The sequence below is a fragment of the Hyla sarda genome, chromosome 13 (assembly GCF_029499605.1).
Source record: "Hyla sarda isolate aHylSar1 chromosome 13, aHylSar1.hap1, whole genome shotgun sequence".
Taxonomy (NCBI): domain Eukaryota; kingdom Metazoa; phylum Chordata; class Amphibia; order Anura; family Hylidae; genus Hyla; species Hyla sarda.
This window is the reverse complement of record NC_079201.1, coordinates 7768877-7792365: the sequence shown is the minus strand read 5'-3', so window position 1 is coordinate 7792365 and position 23489 is coordinate 7768877. Positions and strand designations below refer to the sequence as shown.

Sequence of the window (23489 nt, the reverse complement as noted above, 5' to 3'; positions counted from 1 at the left end):
GGGGGAAGAGGGTGACGGCCGTACACCACGAAAAACGGGGATTTGGAGGAAGATTCAGAGATTCTGAAATTATACGAGAATTCGGCCCAAGGTAGAAGATCTGCCCAGTCATCCTGGCGGGAGGAAACAAAATGTCGTAAATAGTCACCCAAGATCTGGTTAATTCTTTCTACTTGTCCATTGGATTGAGGATGGTATGCAGAAGAAAAATTTAATTTAATCTTGAGTTGTTTACAGAGAGCCCTCCAGAATTTAGACACAAATTGGACGCCTCTATCCGAGACGATCTGCGTAGGCAACCCGTGAAGACGAAAAATGTGTACAAAAAATTGTTTAGCCAACTGAGGCGCTGAAGGAAGACCAGGAAGAGGGATGAAATGCGCCATTTTGGAGAATCGATCAACGACCACCCAAATAACAGTGTTGCCATGGGATGGGGGTAAGTCAGTAATAAAATCCATACCAATCAGAGACCAAGGTTGTTCGGGGACAGGCAGAGGAAGAAGAAAACCAGCGGGCTTCTGGCGAGGAGTCTTATCCCGGGCACAGATAGTGCAGGCTCGCACAAAGTCCACCACATCAGTCTCTAGAGTCGGCCACCAATAGAAGCGAGAGATGAGTTGCACAGATTTCTTGATGCCCGCATGACCTGCGAGATGGGAGGAGTGACCCCATTTGAGGATTCCGAGACGTTGGCGTGGAGAAACAAAGGTCTTTCCTGGAGGAGTTTGCCTGATGGAGGCTAGAGAAGTGGAAATCAGGCAGTCAGGAGGAATGATGTGTTGCGGAGAGAGTTCAATTTCAGAAGCATCCGAGGAACGAGAGAGAGCATCGGCCCTAATGTTCTTATCAGCAGGCCGAAAGTGAATTTCAAAATTAAATCGGGCAAAGAACAGAGACCACCTGGCCTGACGAGGATTCAGCCGTTGGGCAGACTGGAGGTAGGAGAGGTTCTTGTGATCGGTGTAAATAATAACTGGGAATCTTGATCCCTCCAGCAGATGTCTCCATTCCTCAAGTGCTAATTTAATGGCTAGAAGCTCTTGATCCCCGATGGAGTAGTTCCTCTCCGCCGGAGAGAAGGTCCTAGAAAAAAAACCACAAGTAACAGCATGCCCGGAAGAGTTTTTTTGTAGAAGGACAGCTCCAGCTCCCACTGAGGAGGCATCAACCTCCAATAGGAAGGGTTTAGATGGGTCAGGTCTGGAGAGCACGGGAGCCGAAGAGAAGGCAGACTTGAGTCGTTTAAAGGCGTCTTCCGCTTGAGGAGGCCAAGACTTGGGATCGGCATTTTTTTTGGTTAAAGCCACAATAGGAGCCACAATGGTAGAAAAATGTGGAATAAATTGCCTGTAATAATTGGCGAACCCCAAAAAACGTTGGATGGCACGGAGTCCGGAGGGGCGTGGCCAATCTAAGACGGCAGAAAGTTTATCTGGGTCCATTTGTAGTCCCTGGCCAGAGACCAAGTATCCTAGAAAAGGAAGAGATTGGCATTCAAACAGACATTTCTCAATTTTAGCATAGAGTTGATTGTCACGAAGTCTCTGAAGAACCATACGGACATGCTGGCGGTGTTCTTCTAGATTGGCCGAAAAAATTAGGATATCATCAAGATATACAACAACACAGGAGTATAACAGATCACGAAAAATTTCATTAACAAAGTCTTGGAAGACAGCAGGGGCGTTGCACAGGCCAAAGGGCATGACCAGATACTCAAAGTGTCCATCTCTGGTGTTAAATGCTGTTTTCCACTCATCCCCCTCTCTGATGCGGATGAGGTTATAGGCGCCTCTTAAATCCAATTTAGTAAAGATGTGGGCACCTTGGAGGCGATCAAAGAGTTCAGAGATGAGGGGTAAGGGGTAGCGGTTCTTAACCGTGATTTTATTAAGTCCGCGGTAGTCAATGCAAGGACGTAGAGAGCCATCTTTTTTGGACACAAAGAAAAATCCGGCTCCGGCAGGAGAGGAGGATTTACGGATAAAGCCCTTTTTTAGATTCTCCTGGACGTATTCAGACATGGCAAGAGTCTCTGGGGCAGAGAGAGGATAAATTCTGCCCCGGGGTGGAGTAGTACCCGGGAGGAGGTCGATAGGACAATCATAAGGCCTGTGAGGAGGTAGAGTCTCCGCTTGTTTTTTGCAGAAAACATCCGCGAAGTCCATATAGGCCTTAGGGAGACCGGTTACTGGAGGAAGCACAGAGTCACGGCAAGGGTTACTGGGAACCGGTTTTAGACAGTCCTTGGAACAAGAGGGCCCCCAACTCTTGATCTCCCCAGTGGACCAATCCAGGGTTGGGGAATGAAGTTGAAGCCAGGGAAGTCCAAGGAGAATTTCCGAGGAGCAATTGGGGAGGACCAAAAGTTCAATCCTCTCTTGATGAGATCCGATGCTCATTAGAAGGGGCTCCGTGCGGAAACGTATGGAACAGTCCAACCTTTCATTGTTTATACAATTGATGTAAAGGGGTCTGGTGAGACTGGTCACTGGGATGTTGAACCTGTTGACGAGAGAGGCCAAAATAAAGTTCCCTGCAGATCCAGAGTCCAATAAGGCCACAGAAGAGAAGGAGAAGGCAGAGGCAGACATCCGCACAGGCACAGTAAGACGTGGAGAAGCAGAGTAGACATCAAGGATTGTTTCACCTTTGTGCGGAGTCAGCGTACGTTTTTCCAGGCGGGGAGGGCGGATAGGACAATCCCTCAGGAAGTGTTCGGTACTAGCACAGTACAGGCAGAGGTTCTCCATGCGGCGTCGTGTCCTCTCTTGAGATGTCAGGCGAGACCGGTCGACCTGCATAGCCTCCACGGCGGGAGGCACAGGAACAGATTGCAGGGAACCAGAGGAGAGAGGAGCCGAGGAGAAGAAACGCCTCGTGCGAACAGAGTCCATATCTTGGCGGAGCTCCTGACGCCTTTCGGAAAAACGCATGTCAATGCGAGTGGCTAGGTGAATAAGTTCATGAAGATTAGCAGGCATTTCTCGTGCGGCCAGAACATCTTTAATGTTGCTGGATAGGCCTTTTTTAAAGGTCGCGCAGAGGGCCTCATTGTTCCAGGATAATTCAGAAGCAAGTGTACGGAATTGTACGGCATACTCGCCAACGGAAGAATTACCCTGGACCAGGTTCAACAGGGCAGTCTCAGCAGAAGAGGCTCGGGCAGGTTCCTCAAAGACACTTCGAATTTCCGAGAAGAAGGAGTGTACAGAGGCAGTGACGGGGTCATTGCGGTCCCAGAGCGGCGTGGCCCAGGCTAGGGCTTTTCCAGACAGCAGGCTGACTACGAAAGCCACCTTAGACCTTTCAGTGGGGAACTGGTCCGACATCATCTCCAAGTGTAATGAACATTGGGAAAGGAAGCCACGGCAAAACTTAGAGTCCCCATCAAATTTATTCGGCAAGGATAGTCGTAGTCCAGAAGCGGCCACTCGCTGCGGAGGAGGTACAGGAGCTGGCGGAGGAGATGATTGCTGGAGCTGTGGTAGAAACTGTTGTAGCATAACAGTCAGTTGAGACAGCTGTTGGCCTTGTTGCGCTATCTGTTGTGACTGCTGGGCGACCACCGTGGTGAGGTCAGCGACAACTGGCAGAGGAACTTCAGCGGGATCCATGGCCGGATCTACTGTCACGATGCCGGCTGGCAGGTAGTGGATCCTCTGTGCCAGAGAGGGATTGGCGTGGACCGTGCTAGAGGATCGGTTCTAAGTCACTACTGGTTTTCACCAGAGCCCGCCGCAAAGCGGGATGGTCTTGCTGCGGCGGTAGTGACCAGGTCGTATCCCCTAGCAACGGCTCAACCTCTCTGGCTGCTGAAGATAGGCGCGGTACAAGGGAGTAGACAGAAGCAAGGTCGGACGTAGCAGAAGGTCGGGGCAGGCAGCAAGGATCGTAGTCAGGGGCAACGGCAGGAGGTCTGGAACACAGGCTAGGAACACACAAGGAAACGCTTTCACTGGCACTAAGGCAACAAGATCCGGCGAGGGAGTGAAGGGGAAGTGAGGTGATATAGGGAAGTGCACAGGTGTAAACACTAATTGGAACCACTGCGCCAATCAGCGGCGCAGTGGCCCTTTAAATCGCAAAGACCCGGCGCGCGCGCGCCCTAGGGAGCGGGGCCGCGCGCGCCGGGACAGAACAGACGGAGAGCGAGTCAGGTACGGGAGCCGGGGTGCGCATCGCGAGCGGGCGCTACCCGCATCGCGAATCGCATCCCGGCCAGAGGCGGTATCGCAGCGCCCCGGGTCCGTGGAACCGACCGGAGCGCTGCAGTGAGAGGAGTGTAGCGAGCGCTCCGGGGAGGAGCGGGGACCCGGAGCGCTCGGCGTAACACCTACTATATACAAGAATGTAACTTCTATAATACTGCTCCTATATACAAGAATGTAACTTCTATAATACTGCTCCTATATACAAGAATGTAACTTCTATAATACTACTCCTATATACAAGAATATAACTTCTATAATACTGCTCCTATATACAAGAATGTAACTTCTATAATACTGCTCCTATATACAAGAATATAACTACTATAATACTGCCTCCTATATACAAGAATATAACTACTATAAAACTCCCCCCTATATACAAGAATATAACTTCTATAAAACTCCCCCCTATATACAAGAATATAACTTCTATAATACTGCCTCCTATATACAAGAATATAACTACTATAATACTGCTCCTATATACAAGAATATAACTACTATAATACTGCTCCTATATACAAGAATATAACTACTATAATACTGCTCCTATATACAAGAATATAACTACTATAATACTGCCTCCAATATACAAGAATATAACTTCTATAATACTGTCTCTGATGGGGATACATGACATGTTTTTGTATATTTTGATGTACTTTCCCTTTAATTCTTGTTCCTCACTCTTTTGCTGATGTTGCGGTGAGTGTCGTATGACAGATGAGGTGACGATATCATTTCACCGTGACTCATTCCCTTGTCGATCTGCCAGTGAGATCAGACTGCGAGGCCATGGGTAACAATGGATGCGGCACAATGTTGTATTCCTGGCATGGGGTGTGTGTATATAGGAGTAATATATTCCTTTCCAGCCTCTGCTCAGTCCTCCAGGAGGGTAACACACACCAGGCGGTATATAAAGGTTCTATCCTGCTTGTGTCCTCCAGTTTTGGATATAAGAGTCTGATCATTGGGGGGCCCCCACTATTTCCTGCACGGGTCCCTGCTCTTGCCCCTATACTTACCAGTCCCCGGAGCACTCCGGCCCCCATCTCCCAAGAAAAGCAGGAGTGACACTGGTGATAGGTTGAGTGGCCATCACATCTGCTCGTCTAAGAGCCCCCAACCCCCCCGATCAGACACAACTTTTTTTGAAGTACCCTTTAGGGCCCAATGTCGAGCTGTCTTTAGCACCTGTGCTATTCTGGGTTAGTCTTAAAATCTGGAGTGTCTCAGGTAGGGGATAAAAGGACCCAGTGCCAAACGTCCATCTCATAAAAATGCAGGCCTGATATCAGGACTTACCAAAGTCCCAAAAAGCTACTGTAAGTCTCTCCAGGGATTTAAATATTTCTACATTCACCACATCTCACCCAGCTTCCTCTGGATGAGATATCCTCTTCCTGAACCATGGTTTCCACCTACGACAGGTATCGTGGGTAAAATATAAAGGGATCCGGATCACCATTCCTATCTCTGCCTCACAATAGTCATACTTTGTGTTTTACAATTTACAAGATCTCTGCTTGCTGCCAGTGAATGAGAAAATTTTGTGCATGTAAAATAATGCAAATTATGTAGTCTATACCAGCGCCCCCCTACCTGAGGCTCTCCAGCTGTTGCAAAACTATAACTCCCATCAGGCACAGACAGCTGAAGGTTGTCTCGGAATGATAGGAGTTGTAGTTTTGCAACCAGCTCAATAGAGTGCAGTTCTGCAGCCAGTACAGACTCATAGGAGGTGTTGTACCATTTTTTTTGTCAAACTATAAGAACGCTCACTCAGCTCAGCTGCATGTGCACAGAGTTTGCTCGGCTCTACTACATGGGCACAGAGCTTGCTCGGCTCTACTACATGCGCACTGAGCTTGCTCGGCTCTACTACATGCGCACTGAGCATGCTCGGCTCTACTACATGCGCACAGAGCTTGCTCGGCTATACTACATGCGCACAGAGCTTGCTCGGCTCTACTACATGCGCGCAGAGCTTGCTCGGCTCTACTACATGCGCACTGAGCATGCTCGGCTCTACTACATGCGCACAGAGCTTGCTCGGCTCTACTACATGCGCGCAGAGCTTGCTCAGCTCTACTACATGCGCGCAGAGCTTGCTCGACTCTACTACATGCGCGCAGAGCTTGCTCGGCTCTAGTACATGCGCGCAGAGCTTGCTCGGCATTACTACATGCGCACTGAGCATGCTTGGCTCTACTACATGTGAACAGAGCTTGCTCGGCTATACTACATGCGCACAGAGCTTGCTCGGCTATACTACATGTGCACTGAGCTTGCTCAACTCTATTACATGCGCACAGAGCTTGCTCAGCTCTACTTCATGCGCACAGAGCTTGCTCGGCTCTACTACATGCGCACAGAGCTTGCTCGGCTCTACTACATGCGCACAGATCTTGCTCGGCTATACTACATGTGCACTGAGCTTGCTCAACTCTACTACATGCGCACAGAGCTTGCTCGGCTCTACTACATGCGCACAGATCTTGCTCGGCTCTACTGCATGCGCACTGAGCTTGCTCGGCTCTACCACATGCCCACTGAGCTTGCTCGGCTCTACTATATGCGCACTGAGCATGCTCGGCTCTACTACATGCGCACTGAGCTTGCTCGGCTCTACTATATGCGCACTGAGCATGCTCGGCTCTACTACATGCGCACAGAGCTTGCTCGGCTCTACTACATGCGCACTGAGCTTGCTCGGCTCTACTACATGCGCACAGAGCTTGCTCGGCTCTACTACATGCGCACAGAGCTTGCTCGGCTCTACTACATGCGCGCAGAGCTTGCTCGGCTCTACTACATGCGCACAGATCTTTCTCGGCTATACTACATGTGCACTGAGCTTGCTCCGCTCTACTACATGCGCACTGAGCTTGCTCGACTCTACTACATGCGCACAGAGCTTGCTCAGCTCTACTACATACCCACAGAGCTTGCTCGGCTCTACTACATGCGCACAGATCTTGCTCGGCTCTACTGCATGCGCACTGAGCTTGCTCGGCTCTACTACATGCCCACTGAGCTTGCTCGGCTCTACTATATGCGCACTGAGCATGCTCGGCTCTACTACATGCGCACTGAGCTTGCTCGGCTCTACTATATGCGCACTGAGCATGCTCGGCTCTACTACATGCGCACAGAGCTTGCTCGGCTCTATTACATGCTCACTGAGCTAGCTCGGCTCTACTACATGCGCACAGAGCTTGCTCGGCTCTACTACATGCGCACAGAGCTTGCTCGGCTCTACTACATGCGCGCAGAGCTTGCTCGGCTCTACTACATGCGCACAGATCTTGCTCGGCTATACTACATGTGCACTGAGCTTGCTCCGCTCTACTACATGCGCACTGAGCTTGCTCGACTCTACTACATGCGCACAGAGCTTGCTCGGCCCTACTACATGCGCACAGAGCTTGCTCGGCTCTACTACATGCGCACAGATCTTGCTTGGCTCTACTACATGTGCACTGAGCTTGCTCGGCTCTACTACATGCGCACAGAGCTTGCTCGGCTCTACTACATGCGCACAGATCTTGCTCGGCTCTACTACATGTGCACTGAGCTTGCTCGACTCTACTGCATGCGCACGGAGCTTGCTCGGCTCTACTGCATGCGCACTGAGTTTGCTCGGCACTACTGCACGCGCACAGTCTTTGCTTCTTTTATGGGTCTATAATGGTTGCAAAACAATTCCGCTGTTTGTAGCATGATGGGAGTTGTAGTTTTGCAACCAGCATGGGCTCATAGGGGACCAGTTTTACAACCAGTACAGACTCATAAGAGGCCAAAGACTGTTAAGGCATGATGGGAGTTGTAGTTCTGCAATCAGTATAGAGCCATAGGAGACAAGTTTTGCAACCATTTTGGACCTATAGGAGGCTGAAGACTGTGAGGGCATGATGGGAGTTGTAGTTGGCAATCAGTATAGAGCCATAGGAGACCATGTTGGACCATATTGGAAATATAGGAGGCTGAAGACTGTGAAGGCATGATGGGAGTTGCAGTTGTGCAATCAGTATAGAGCCATAGGAGACCATGTTGGACCATTTTGGACCTATAGGAGGCTGAAGACTGTGAGGGCATGATGGGAGTTGTAGTTGGCAATCAGTATAGAGCCATAGGAGACCATGTTGGACCATTTTGGACCTATAGGAGGCTGAAGACTGTGAGGGCATGATGGGAGTTGTAGTTGTGCAATCAGTATAGAGCCATAGGAGACCATGTTGGACCATACTGGACCTATAGGAGGCTGAAGACTGTGAAGGCATGATGGGAGTTGTAGTTGAGACCATGTTGGACCATACTGGACCTATTGGAGGCTGAAGACTGTGAAGGCATGATGTTGTAGTTGTGCAACAGCTGGAGACCCATAGGATGGGGACCTGATGATGGCCTGGACTGGACACAATTGTAACGAATGCTCAGCTGTGTATAGAATTTGGCCTCTATTCTATTCACTGACATCAAGCAGAACATTTGCATTATACCAGTGTTTCCCATCCAGGGTGCCTCCAGTTGTTGGCTGTCCGGGCATGCTGGGAGTTGTAGTTTTTGCAACAGCTGGAGGCACCTTGGCTGGGAAACACTTCATTGGGCCTTGCTATCACATCATGACGTCATGGTGGGCCCAGATATGCATATGTGTCACCAGACTGGCTTCACACTGCTGGGGATCGTAGTTCTCCCCCGATATCACCATAACAACACACAGATGATTGACAGGGCGTCAGCCGGCAGCGTGTCACGTGACAGTGGGCGGGGCGCGCCCCCCTCTCCACCTTTTGCTGGCCGGGCAGGACACGCCCCCTCTCCCCTCCCGGCTGCTGGTGACGTATGACGTTGCGTGTCTGCCGGAAACCGCCGTTCACATACCGGGACCGAGACAGCGGGAGAGACGGGGCCTCCCTAACGGGGTAAGACGGGGAACGTGTATGTGACCCCGGGACAGGGGTGTAGGGGGGCACATATTCTGGGCGATATGGTGGGGGCTCAGACCTGAGGTGACAGGGAGGAGGGGGGGCTTAGAATAGGGAGGGGCTAAGATTTGGGGGGCTGTAATTGGGTGTATACAGGAGCTGTGAGATTTTAGGGTACAGGGTGGAAGACTATGGGGGCAGAGTTGGGGGATACAGAGAGGAGGCTTAGATTGGAGGGGCAGAGATTTGGTTGTCATGGTTACGTCTTGGAATAGGGGAGACAGAAGGGGCTAAGATTCTGGGGGACAGTGTCAAGTCCTGGACCTGGGAGGAAGCAAGGGGATTGAGATATTGGGGGTACGGTGGGAGCTAAGACTAGGGGGCTATAGAGGGACATGGGATATAGAGGAAACAGAGGGGGATGGGAGGCATGGTTATGGCTTGAAATTGGGGGTTTGGGGGTGGTCAAATGGGTTAAGATTTGGCTGACAGTGTGGAGCCTCAGACTTGGGATGCAGGGGGGGCTTTAGATTTTGGAGAGACAGGGTGGAAGCCAAGCTTTAAATATTTGGGGGGGATGGTGGAAGCTGAGACTAGGGGGGCATAGAGGGCAGGATGTGGGGAATAGATTATTTTAGGTTCAGGTCTCATGGGGGGGGAGACAGATGAGAATTTTGGAAGACCAGGGATCTTCTGTCATTTGGGTGGAAGAAGTGGGTAACATTTTGGGGATAAAGTCTGAGGGGCAGATTTATCAAAACCAGTGCAGAGAAAAAGCTGACCAGTTGCCCATAGCAACCAATCACATTTCTTCTTTCATTTTTGAAAAGGCCTCTGCAAAATGAAAGCAGTGATCTGATTGGTTGCTATGGGAAACTGAGCAACTTTTCCTCTGCATAGGTTTTGATAAATCTCCCCCTGAAAGCTTACATTTGGGGGAGACAGGGATGGATGAGAATATGGGAGACATGGTAGAAGCTAAGACTGGGGTGGGAGAATGGTTAAGGCTTTGTATAGGGGGGCGGCGGAATTGGCAAAGATTTGGGTGGCAGAATGGAGGCTTAGACCTGCTAAGGGCTTGAGATATTGGGGCAGTGTTCCCTAACCAGGGTGCCTCCAGCTGTTGCAAAACTACAACTCCCAGCATACTGGGAGTTGTTGTTTTGCAACAGCTGGAGGCACCCGGGTTGGGGAACACTGTACTGGAGGAACAGGGATGGAAGCTAAGACTGGGGGCAGGGGAGCTAGAATTTGGGTGGTTCAGGATGGGAGCTTAGCTGTGATGGTTAAAGGTTAGTCTAGGGGTGACAGGTAGTGGCTGAGATTTGAGGGGGCATAGTTGAAGCTCGGACTTTGGAGGAGGCTTAGATTTAGGAATTGTTATAGGATATATATATATATATATATATATATATATATATATATATATTGGACACAACAAAGACATCAGTGCCCCCATCCTGTGGCTCTCCAGCTCTCCCCAGGTTGTTGAAGTCCTGCAGGCTTTATGGGAGTTGTAGTTTTGGGACTACTATAGGGCCACAGTTTGGGCACCACTGTTCTACATTAACCCATTAGGAGTAGATTAATCGCCCTTCACTTCATGTAAACAGGAAGAGTCCTGTTGTTACTAAGGAGGACATGTCATGTGACCGACCTTGGCACTTGGCAGGGATGAATGATGCCATACTGTGCCCATCTATATATCTGACAAGCAGGATGATCTGTCATTCTTGCAGTTGTGCCCTGTAATGTATCTGTATGTGGGTAATGATCACTTAGGAGGGCAGGTCTGTGCCCGCTGGGGTGTGTGTGTGTGTGTATGTATATATATATATATATATATATATATATATATATATATATATATATATAGTAGGTGATGATCGGCCATGATTGTTCTGTATCTCATGTCATTGGGACCTGTCGTGGAAGGTGACGGAGCAGATTTGGCCAGTGCCCCCTGGGGTGCCAGCCTGTACATAGCGGCAGTAATTCTCTTTGTCTATTACAACCTTGGCTCATTAATACACAGATTTATTTATATTACAGCTCTGCAGTATCCTATAGGATCAGATACATTAGAGCGGCGTTCAGCTATTGCAAAACTACGACTCCCATCGTGGCTGGAAAGCATTTAGACAACTGTTGCAAAACTTTAACTCCCATCTAGTGTTCAAATAGCAAATTTTTACCGCGAATATCGGCACTTTGCGATTTTGCGAATATTTAGAATATCGTGAAATATATTCATTATGATGAATATTCTTTTTATTTTTATTTTTATTTATATATTATATTTGTATTATAGTATAAATATAATATTTATTATATATATATATTTATTTTTATTTATTATATTTATATATTCTATTTATATTATAAAATAAATATAATATTTATTATATTTATATATATATATATATTTATATTATAATATAAAAATAATATTTATTATAATTTATATATATATATAGATATTTTTTTTTTTTTTTCACATGACAATGCTGTGTACACTGTAAATGGGAAAAAAAGTGAACGAATATGCGAAATTCACAAATATAGGACGAATATTTGTGTATATATATTTGCAAAATATCCCGAATTTTAATATGGCCCCTGCCGCTCATTACTACTCCCGTCATGCCCTAACAGGACTGGTCTCCTACGGCACCATACTAGTTGCAAAATTACAAAACACCCATACTGTACTGACAGCATTCGGCTGTTGGGGTATGCTGGGAGTTGTAGTTCTGCAATAGCTTGAATGCTTCAGGTTGGGGAAAGGGTTACAGCATCAAACAGGCTGTCGGGTCATGTTGTACTTTCCCAATAGCTGGAGGGCCCCAGATTGGGTAACACTGGGTCATGGCGTCACAAGTGCAAAGCATGCTGGGAGTTGTAGTTTCTCAGCCGCTTGAGAGAATTAGGTTAGGGAACGGGTTGCAGCATGACGACGACTCGGGTCATAATGGGAGTTGTAGTTTTGCAATAATTGGAGAGCCACAGGCTGGGGAACACTTAGAGCAGTGTTTCTCAACCAGCGTGCCTCCAGCTGTTGCAAAACTACAACTCCCAGCATGCCCGAACAGCCTTTGGCTGTCCGGGCATGCTGGGAGTTGTAGTTTTGTAACAGCAGTACACACACTGGTTGAGAAACGCTGACTTAAAGGGGTACTCCACTGGAAAACATTTTCTTTTTTAAATCAACTGATGCCAGAAAGTTAAACAGATTTGTAAATTACTTCTATTAAAAAATCTTAATCCTTCCAGTACTTATCAGCTGCTGTATACTACAGAGGAAATTCTTTTCTTTTTGAATTTCCTTTCTGTCTGACCACAGTGCTCTCTGCTGACACCTCTGTCCATGTCAAGAACTGTCCAGAGCAGGATAGGTTTCCTATGAGGAATTGCTCTTACTCTGGACAGTTCCTAAAATGAACAGAGGTGTCAGCAGAGAGCACTGTGGTCAGACAGAAAGGAAATTCAAAAAGAAAAGAACTTCCTGTGGAACATACAGAAGCTTATACGTACTAGAAGGATTAAGAATTTTTAATAGAAGTAATTTACAAATCTGTTTCACTTTCTGGCACCAGTTGATAAAAAAAAATAAAAAAAAAAAAGAGTTCCCCTTTAAAGCTTATGGCTTCTTATAGGTGCAAAAACTAGTTTGGTTGTCCCATGCTGGGAATTGTAGTTTTGCAACAGCTGGAGGTCCACAGTGATTTGGAGGGTCCAGCTTAATCCCGTTTAGGTGTCCTCTACGCTGGTCTATATGTATCCACGTAGAATTGTGGTCTTCAAACTACGCACCTCCAGCTGTTGCAAAACTACAACTCCCAGCATGCCCGGGCAGCCTTGTAGTTTTGTGACATTTGGAGACCACTGATATAGAATGTATCCCTGAGAGACCCCTTTATACTTGCATAGATGTCCAGCAGGGGGTAATTACTTTTGGGTTTTAACCCCTCAATGACCAATGGTGAAGAACGATGAACATTCCATAACAGATGGAGCAGAATTGTGTCGTTGTCACCTGTTATGTCTGTGCACCAGGAGGAGGGGGTGGTGAGTTTTTCCGAAAGCTGTCACCCGGTCCCCACCCCCGTTGGCCTCTGATTGGCTGCCCGAGCCCGGTAGGGTGTCAGCTTCCTCTGCTGTTATTGGCCGGGCCCTGCGTCACTCACTCCCTGTGTTGTGTCTGTGGCCATAGCTGTAAGCTGACACGTCTGATCCCCAGTGCTGTGTGTGCGGACGCTGGGATAGCATGGTATGTGCCATCGCCCGTCACTTAGGGGGGGGGGTCTCGTATGTATCGGATTATTGTGGACGCCGGGTTAGCATGGTATGTGCCATCACCCGTCACTTAGGGGGGGGTCTCGTATGTATCGGATTATTGTGGACGCTGGGATAGCATGGTATGTGCCATCACCCGTCACTTAGGGGGGGGGGGTCTCGTATGTATCGGATTATTGTGGACGCCGGGATAGCATGGTATGTGCCATCGCCTGTCACTCAGGGGGGTCTCGTATGTATCGGATTATTGTGGACACCGGGATATCATGGTATGTGACATCACCCGTCACTTAGGGGGGTATCGGATTATTATGGACGCCGGGAGCTGATTCCCAGGATCTGTAACCTCCCCCCCACCCCCCATGACTTCCAGGAATTTTTCCGTATTCCTCGTACTCCATCCTGGTTATTCTAAGGATCCGGTTTTTCCTACACTACTTCCTTCCTTTTGTGGTTTATTTTTAATTTTTTTGGACTAATCTTTGGCGTGAACTCTTCGTCGCTGGCATTTCGCACCTTCTCCGGATTGTGCGGATTCTCGTGAGTCACTGGGAACCTGTTAAGTCTGTGGTTTGGCTGTGAAATGTTACTGGGATTTGTGTTTACTCCACCAGATGAGGGGTTGTAGTCTTATAGGATGATAGGAGTGATCGACCGCTGATAGGCTCCGGGGGGGGGGGGGGTCTTGTTTTGTTGCGTTGACCTGTGTGTATGTTGATTGGGTTGTTTATGATAAGTATTGTTGATCCTCTTCTCTGGTCAGATTGCTACATGTATGTATAGGCGACTGTTTACGTGTTTATGTGGCGTTCGTGTGGTCTAGTCCTCGTCGCTTATAACGTGATGAGTGTTAATAAGCTGCTGTAGAGCAGTGGTTTCCAACCAGGGTGCCTCCAGCTGTTGCAAAACTACAACTCCCAGCATGTACAAATAGCCTCTTGTTGAGCCTGGTTGGGAAACCCTGCAATGACCTATGATTTCTAGTGTTTTTTTTTTCTATTATTATTGTTATTATTAGTAGTATTACAACTGGGGTGCCTCCAGCTGTTTCAAAACTACAACTGCATGTACAGATAGCCTCTGGTTGAGCCTGGTTAGGAAACTCTGTGATGACCTCTGATTTCTAGTGCTTGGTTTTCTATTATTATTATTATTATTATTATTATTATTATTATTATTATTATTATTATTATTATTAGTATTATTATGTTTTCTATAATATTTTTTTATTGTTTATTTTCTATCATTATTATTATTATTATTATTATTATTTAATTTCGATCAATATTTATTTTCTATAAAGATTTTCTTTTATTATTTATTTTCTATCATTATTATTATTATTATTTTTCTATTATTACAACTGGGGTGCCTCCAGCTGTTGCAAAACTACAACTCCCAGCATGCCCAGACAGCCGAAGGCTGTCTGGGCATGCTGGGAGTTGTAGTTTTGCAACAGCTGGAGGCACCCCAGTTGGGAAACTCTTCACTAGGGTGATCATTGATTAACCAGTTAAGCCTTCAGCTGTCTGGGCATGCTGGGAGTTGTAGTTTTGCAACAGCTGGAGGCACCCCAGTTGGGAAACTCTTCACTAGGGTGATCATTGATTAACCAGTTAAGCCTTCAGCTGTCTGGGCATGCTGGGGGTTGTAGTTTTTGCAACAGCTGGAGACACTTTGTTTGAGAATCACTGCTGTAAGTGTTCCCCAGCCTGTGGATCTCTGACTATTGCAACTCCCATAATGCCCTGACAGTCTTTGTGATGCTGTAACCCATTCCTTAAAGGGGTATTCCAGGCAAAACCTTTTTTTTTTTATATATGAACTGGCTCCGGAAAGTTAAACAGATTTGTAAATGACTTCTATTAAAAAATCTTAATCCTTCCAATAGTTATTAGCTTCTGAAGTTTTCTGTCTAACTGCTCTATGATGATGTCACGTCCTGGGAGCTGTGCATGATGGGAGAATATCCCCATAGGAGCTGGACAGCTCCCGGGACGTGAGTCATCAGAAAGCAGTTAGACAGAATACAACAACTCAACTTCAGAAGCTAATAACTATTGGAAGGATTAAGATTTTTTAATAGAAGTAATTTACAAATCTGTTTAACTTTCCGGAGATAGTTGATATATATAAAAAAAGTTTTGGCCTGGAATACCCCATTAACCTAAGGCTCTCCATCTTTTGCAAAACTACAACTCCCAGCATTGTCTGACAGCCATTGTTTTTGTGATGCTGTCACCCATTCCCCAACCTTAGGTTTTTAGGCTATTGCAGAACTACAACACCCAGCATACCCTGAAAGCTTTCAGGACATTATACGACCCCGTAGGAGACCAGTCCTGTACTGACTGATCCATGAGAGGCTGTGAGTTATTAGGGCATGATGGGAGTTGTAGTTCAGTAACCTGCACGGATGTATAGGAGACCAGTTTTTTGCAACTAGTATGGACCCACAGGAGGCTGAATGCTATTTAGCCTTTAGCTGTCCGGGCATGTTGGGAGTTGTAGTTTTGTAACAGCTGGAGGCACCCTGGTTAGGAAACCCTGCTTAAAGGGGTACTCTGGTGGAAACAATTATTTTTTTATATATATATATATATATATATATATATATATCAACTGGCTCCAGAAAGTAAAACTGATTTGTAAATTACAAAAATCTTAATCCTTCCAGTACTTATCAGCTGCTGCATACTAAGGAGGAAGTTGTGTAGTTCTTCTGGAATACCCCTTTAATGTATCGGAGCCGTCCTGCCTGGAGCACCGGATGGAGCCGGTGGGTGAGAATGTGCCGGACACATGTGAAGACTCTTTATGTGGATGTGTGTGAGATGACACATGTTGTAAAGTGACCGGCCCTTGTTTTTTTGCTTCCTGCTGAACGTCCCCCATACATCTCCCCTCCGGGGCGGCTCCTTATGGGCTGAATATTTCATCACTTCTATCACCTTCCTTCTGTATAATACAGTGTGGGGCACAACTTTAGGCAGCCCGGCTTTCCATAGGGTACTCAAGCACTAAATGTATTCTCAACCATGGTGCCTCCAGCTGTTGCAAAACTACAACTTCCAGCATGCTGAAGTGTTATCAGTTAAGCTGCGGTGTATAGCATGCGCATTCTGCTCATTAGAGTGTGCATGTTATTAGGTTATGTAGGCAAATTCTTGTCTAGATAAATGTTTTCCAAACAGGGTGCCTCCAGCTGTTGCAAAACTACAACTCCCAGCATGCCGGTATGTTATCAATTAAGCTGCGGTATATAGCATGCACACTCTGCTCATTAGAGCGTGCTTGTAATTAGGTTATGTAAGCAAATTCTATTCTAGCCTATATAAATGTTTCCCAACCAGGGTGCCTCCAGCTGTTGCAAGACTAAAACTCCCAGCATGCCCGGACAGCCTTCGGCTGTCCGGGCATGCTGGGAGTTATAGTTTTGCAACATCTGGAGGCACTCTGGTTGGGAAACATTGCCATAGTCTGACAAAAAATAAATAAATACTACCATACCCATGCAGCCTCGGCTACCCGGGCATGCTGGGAGTTGAAGTTTTGCAACAGCTGGAGGCACCCTGCTTGGGAAACACTGCTCTACAGGATTGGGGAGAAGTTTCTGATTGTGGGGGGATCCCCATAATCGCCAGAATGGGGTCCCCACTATCATTGCTGCATGGGCTGCAGAGAGTCCAGACATGCTAGGAGTTGTACTTTTACAACAGCTGGAGGCACCTTGGTTGGCAATACGCCGCCATAGACAATCAGCAGGCTGTCTGGACATGCTGGGCGTTGTAGTTGTGCAACAGCTGGAGGCACCCTGGTTGGGAAACACTGCCGTAGATGAGAAGCAGGCTGCCTGGACATGCTGGGCATTGTAGTTTTGCAACAGCTGGAGACACCTTGGTTGGAAAATGCTGCAATAGACGAGTAGCAGGCTGTCTGGACATGCTGGGCATTGTAGTTTTGCAACAGCTGGAGGCACCCTGTTTGGGAAATACTGGCCTATACAGTGGCATAAGATAGACACGTATGTCGGCCAATACTGCTGATGTATATACCCAATAAGAGAGAGAAAGAACTTGCTCCTAGATCTGGGCAACGCAAGGACCATCTATTATGTCAGAGGTTTCAAAACTGTGGACCTCCAGCTGTTGCAAAACTACAACTCCCAGCATGCCCGGACAGCCGTTGGCTGTCCGGGCATGCTGGGAGTTGTAGTTTTGCAGCATCTAGAGTACTGGTGGTCTGTGAGGAAATAGATGGGGGTTCCCCTGGGTTATCCGTGGTTTCCATTAGTTGCTAGTTCCGGAAGGTTCTCAGATGTGACCCGATGGTCATTCTGACTCGCCCTCTGTAATATTTAGGGCACGTGCCTTTATAATAATTCACTTCTACTTTGGGTCGTCCTATAATCCCAAAGCGAACGGCGCATTACAGGAAAGAAAGACTGGTCCCGCTGCATTCTTCTCTCCTAGGACGAGCCTTTATATGGATAGGAAGGGTTTTCCCCGTACCAGTCCAACCTGCTTAGTAATAGGACTTAATGGAAGAAATGCACCAAATGCATTCAACCCTGCAACAATACCAGGACCCCCCGTGTGCCCCCAAAGACTCTGATGTAGTTCTGCAATAGCTGAAGAGATAGAACAACTCCTAACATGCTCTGACATATAAAAGCTGTAAGGGCATGCTGGGACTTGTAGTTTTGCAGCACCAGTTGGAGACCACTGTTGTATATCTATACCCCTTCACCAGGGGAGCCCCTCTTATGTATTTTGGGATACATAAGCCCCCATTTGCCCGCACCCTTATTGATGCCCTCAGAGCCCCCGTGTGCCGCACCCTTATTGATGGCTACAGAGCCCCAGTGTGCCCCGCACCCTTATTGGTGGCACCAGAGTCTCTGTGTGGCCGCACCCTTATTGGTGGCCTCGGAGCCCCCTTGTGCCCGCACCCTTATTGATGGCCTCAGAGCCCCTGTGTGCCCGCACCCTTATTGATGGCCTCGGAGCCCCCTTGTGCCCGCACCCTTATTGATGGCACAGGAGCCCCCGTGTGCCCGCACCCTTATTGATGGCCTCGGAGCCCCCTTGTGCCCGCACCCTTATTGATGGCCTTGGAGCCCCCTTGTGCCCGCACCCTTATTGATGGCCTTGGAGCCCCCTTGTGCCCGCACCCTTATTGATGGCCTCGGAGCCCCTGTGTGCCCGCACCCTTATTGATGGCCTCAGAGCCCCTGTGTGCCCGCACCCTTATTGATGGCCTCGGAGCCCCTGTGTGCCCGCACCCTTATTGATGGCCTCGGAGCCGCCTCGTGCCTGCACCCTTATTGATGGCCTCGGAGCCCCCATGTGCCCGCACCCTTATTGATGGCCTCAGAGCCCCCTTGTGCCCGCACCCTTATTGATGGCCTCAGAGCCCCTGTGTGCCCGCACCCTTATTGATGGCACCAGAGCCCCTGTGTGCCCGCACCCTTATTGATGGCCTCGGAGCCGCCTCGTGCCTGCACCCTTATTGATGGCCTCGGAGCCCCCATGTGCCCACACCCTTATTGATGGCCTCGGAGCCCCCTTGTGCCCGCACCCTTATTGATGGCCTCAGAGCCCCCTTGTGCCCGCACCCTTATTGGTGGCCTCAGAGCCCCCTTGTGCCCGCACCCTTATTGATGGCCTCAGAGCCCCAGTGTGCCCGCACCCTTATTGATGGCCTCAGAGCCCCCTTGTGCCCGCACCCTTATTGATGGCCTCAGAGCCCCTGTGTGCCCGCACCCTTATTGATGGCCTCGGAGCCCCCTTGTGCCCGCACCCTTATTGATGGCCTCGGAGCCCCCTTGTGCTCGCACCCTTATTGATGGCCTCAGAGCTCCTGTGTGCCCGCACCCTTATTGATGGCCTCGGAGCCCCCTTGTGCCCGCACCCTTATTGATGGCCTCAGAGCCCCCTTGTGTCCGCACCCTTATTGATGGCCTCGGAGCCCCCGTGTGCCCGCACCCTTATTTATGGCTTCAGAGCCCCCTGTGTGCCCGCACCCTTATTGATGGCCTCAGAGCCCCTGTGTGCCCGCACCCTTATTGATGGCCTCAGAGCCCCTGTGTGCCCGCACCCTTATTGATGGCCTCAGAGCCCCTGTGTGCCCGCACCCTTATTGATGGCCTCAGAGCCCCCTTGTGCCCGCACCCTTATTGATGGCCTCAGAGCCCCTGTGTGCCCGCACCCTTATTGATGGCCTCGGAGCCCCCTTGTGCCCGCACCCTTATTGATGGCCTCGGAGCCCCCTTGTGCCCGCACCCTTATTGATGGCCTCAGAGCTCCTGTGTGCCCGCACCCTTATTGATGGCCTCGGAGCCCCCTTGTGCCCGCACCCTTATTGATGGCCTCGGAGCCGCCTCGTGCCTGCACCCTTATTGATGGCCTCGGAGCCCCCATGTGCCCACACCCTTATTGATGGCCTCGGAGCCGCCTCGTGCCCGCACCCTTATTGATGGCCTCAGAGCCCCTGTGTGCCCGCACCCTTATTGATGGCACCAGAGCCCCTGTGTGCCCGCACCCTTATTGATGGCACCAGAGCCCCTGTGTGCCCGCACCCTTATTGATGGCCTCGGAGCCGCCTCGTGCCTGCACCCTTATTGATGGCCTCGGAGCCCCCTTGTGCCCGCACCCTTATTGATGGCCTCAGAGCCCCCTTGTGCCCGCACCCTTATTGGTGGCCTCAGAGCCCCTTTGTGCCCGCACCCTTATTGATGGCCTCAGAGCCCCCGTGTGCCCGCACCCTTATTGATGGCCTCAGAGCCCCCTTGTGCCCGCACCCTTATTGATGGCCTTGGAGCCCCCTTGTGCCCGCACCCTTATTGATGGCCTCGGAGCCCCCTTGTGCCCGCACCCTTATTGATGGCCTCGGAGCCCACTTGTGCCCGCACCCTTATTGATGGCCTCAGAGCTCCTGTGTGCCCGCACCCTTATTGATGGCCTCGGAGCCCCCTTGTGCCCGCACCCTTATTGATGGCCTCAGAGCCCCCTTGTGTCCGCACCCTTATTGATGGCCTCGGAGCCCCCGTGTGCCCGCACCCTTATTTATGGCTTCAGAGCCCTCTTGTGCCCGCACCCTTATTGATGGCCTCAGAGCCCCTGTGTGCCCGCACCCTTATTGATGGCCTCAGAGCCCCCTTGTGCCCGCACCCTTATTGATGGCCTCAGAGCCCCTGTGTGCCCGCACCCTTATTGATGGCCTCGGAGCCCCCTTGTGCCCGCACCCTTATTGATGGCTTTTGAGCCCCCGTGTGCCCGCACCCTTATTGATGGCCTCGGAGCCCCCTTGTGTCCGCACCCTTATTGATGGCCTCGGAGCCCCCGTGTGCCCGCACCCTTATTGATGGCCTCAGAGCCCTCTTGTGCCCGCACCCTTATTGATGGCCTCGGAGCCCCCGTGTGCCCGCACCCTTATTGATGCCCGGTCTTCTGTAACGTGTGTCCGATAATTCCCGCTATATTCTAAGGTTACAAGATGAAGGACAAAAGTTTCGACAACCTCCATATTTCATAGCGAGAAAGTGGAATTGGTTACAGTGCGGGATCTGATTACCAGCGTTCTGCGGGCGATGGGGGGTGACGATCACATCTGCACTGAGCGGACAATGGCCCCATTAACTCTCGCACTGCCGGAGCCCCGCACACAGAGCCCTCTTTGTACTCCATGCTGTGCCCTAGATGTGCCACCTTCATCCAGATGGATTTCTGAGCCATGTGAATTTCTTCTTCCGCAATGTTTTCATGGCTGTTTTTAATACAGAATATACATTTTTGTCTATTTAGAGAACTGGACATTTTTACCTTCCGGCAAGGGGGAAGTTTTGGTCACATGTCAGAAGCTGCTGAGTCGGGAGTTTTTCTCTTTTTTTTTTTTTTTTTCGGGTGATACAATCTATTGCGTCTAGAGCGGCGTTTCCCAACCAGGGTGCCGCTAGTTATTGCAAAACATGGCTATGCTGGGAGTTGTAGTTTTGTAACAGCTGGAGGCACACTGGTTAGGAAACAATGCTTTAAGGCAATGGTCTCCAAAATGTTGACCTCCAGCTGTTGCAAAGCTACAACTCCCAGCATGCCCGGACAGGTGTTGGCTTCTTCCTATTATACTTGTGATCCTCAACCTGTGTCTAACTATTGTAAAACTACAACTCCCAGCAGGCACCAACATCCATGCTGGGAGTTGTAGTTTTGCAACAGCAGGAGGCACCCTGGTTTGGAAACAACGCTTTAGAGCAGTGGTCTCCAAACTACATCACTCAGCGTGCCTAGTCAACCTTTTAGCATGCTGGGAGTTGTAGGTTTACAACAGCTGAAGGCAAACTGGTTTGGAAACAACGCTTTAGAGCAGGGATCTCCAAACTGTGGACCTCCAGCTGTTGCGAAACTACAACTCCCTGCATGCCCGGACAGCCGTTGGCTTCTTCCTATTATGCTTGTGATCCTCAACCTGTGTCTAACTATTGCAAAACTACAACATCCATGCCGGGAGTTGTAGTTTTGCGACAGCTGGAGGCACCCTGGTTTGGAAATAACGCTTTAGAGCAGGGGTCTCCAAACTGTGGACCTCCTGCTGTTGCAAAACTACAACTATCAGCATGCCCGTAGAGAGCCGTTGGCTTCTTCCTATTATACTAGTGATCCTCAACCTGTGTCTGTTGCGAAGCTACAACTCCCTGCAGGCTCCAACATCCATGCTGGGAATTGTAGATTTGCAACAGCTGGAGGTCCACAGTTTGGAGACCCCTGCTCTAAAGTGTTGTTTCCCAACCAGTGTGCCTTCAGCTGTTGCAAAACTACAACTCCCAGCAGGCCACAGGTTGTATTGGGGTTGGGATCAGTGACTTATACCATTTGCCGTTGACCCTTTGCGTACCCGCTCGCTGTTATTGTCCGGAACGTCGGCGACTAATCTACCATGTGATTATACAATCATTCTCTTCTGCCAGGGAACTCCGCAGAGGGGAATTACTTGGACAGCTGGCTCCTATGATCAGCCATAACCTTGAAGATTAGGGGCAGGAGTCAGATCCGATACCAGTCAGTGACTACATTGATGTCTAGTGATTTTGAGTGGTTGCAAATTGCCCGTTCATCCCCCCCCACCCGCCGGTCTAATTTGTTGAATGGTCGACGTCCGTGACCATCTTGACTCTATTCTTGCAGCCTTTGATTTCTCTTCAAGATTCTTTTCCATCGAGCTGGAGCTCCTCACATGAACCCGTACCCCACAGAGAAGGAGGAAAAAAAAATGGCGAGGCGCTCTCTCTAGTAGGTTGGTTATTGATGGTTAAAAGAAGAGAAGTGGAAAAATGCCCACCACCACACCTATACGGTGGTACTGACCTCTAGGAGCTGTGCATCGGATTAGGCATGACTCTGTCGGGGGGGGGGGGGGGGGGGGTCATGGTTTGTGGTGGGTTGTTACAACCTGCTGCTTGGCTCCCCCTTGTCAGTCGCCCCATAAAAAAGGGTTACGGAAAAGACAATAAAAGAAGTGGAAGTACAGAAAATTTCGGAGGTTCTGTCTTCCAAGCGCTACTGTGGTCGTGAAAATGAGTCAAGGTGCCAATAGATACACAGGATTCTTTTTATTGATACATAAAAAGTAGCAACCTTACGACGTGTTTTGGCGTGTTCTCACGCCTTCCTCAGGTCCACAACAATAGTTTTAGAGTGGACCTGACGAAGGTGTGAGAACACGCCGAAACGCGTCGTCCAGTTGCTACTTTTTATGTATCAATAAAAAGAATCCTGTGTATCTATTGGCACCTTGATTCATTTTCTCGACCACAGTAGCGCTTGGGATACAACCTCCGCATTTTCTGTACTTCTTACCATACCCCACAGAGCATTGCCAAAGGCCCCTCATCTAGCCAACAAGTGCTCTGCCAGAACCCGAAAAAGCTGTCTACAGATTGGTGTCTAGTTTGGCTATAAAGGGGTACTCTAATAGGAATATAGTGCCAGGGCATTGCTAAAATAGAAAAGAAAATCCACTATACTTACCTCTCTGCGGTCCCGTC

At 49.1% G+C, this 23489-nt stretch overlaps 1 protein-coding gene across 5 annotated transcripts in view; it reads left to right on the top strand.

Moving 5' to 3' along the window:
- Positions 1–23489, top strand: part of NDEL1 (nudE neurodevelopment protein 1 like 1) — a 103395-nt gene that overhangs the window by 46032 nt on the left and 33874 nt on the right. Inside the window, exon 1 of one of the 5 annotated variants that reach the window (XM_056549584.1) lies at positions 8995–9148. The exons of 1 other annotated variant lie outside the window; for it this stretch is intronic. Coding sequence is in view for 3 of the 4 variants with exons in the window: in XM_056549581.1 (XP_056405556.1) it covers positions 13419–13421 (3 nt within the window). In the remaining variant the exon portion in view is untranslated. Of the gene's footprint in view, positions 1–8994; positions 9149–13397; positions 13422–13557; positions 13570–13636; positions 13646–23489 lie in introns of those variants that run through there. 3 more of the 5 variants (XM_056549581.1, XM_056549582.1, XM_056549583.1) reach the window with 3 other exon arrangements.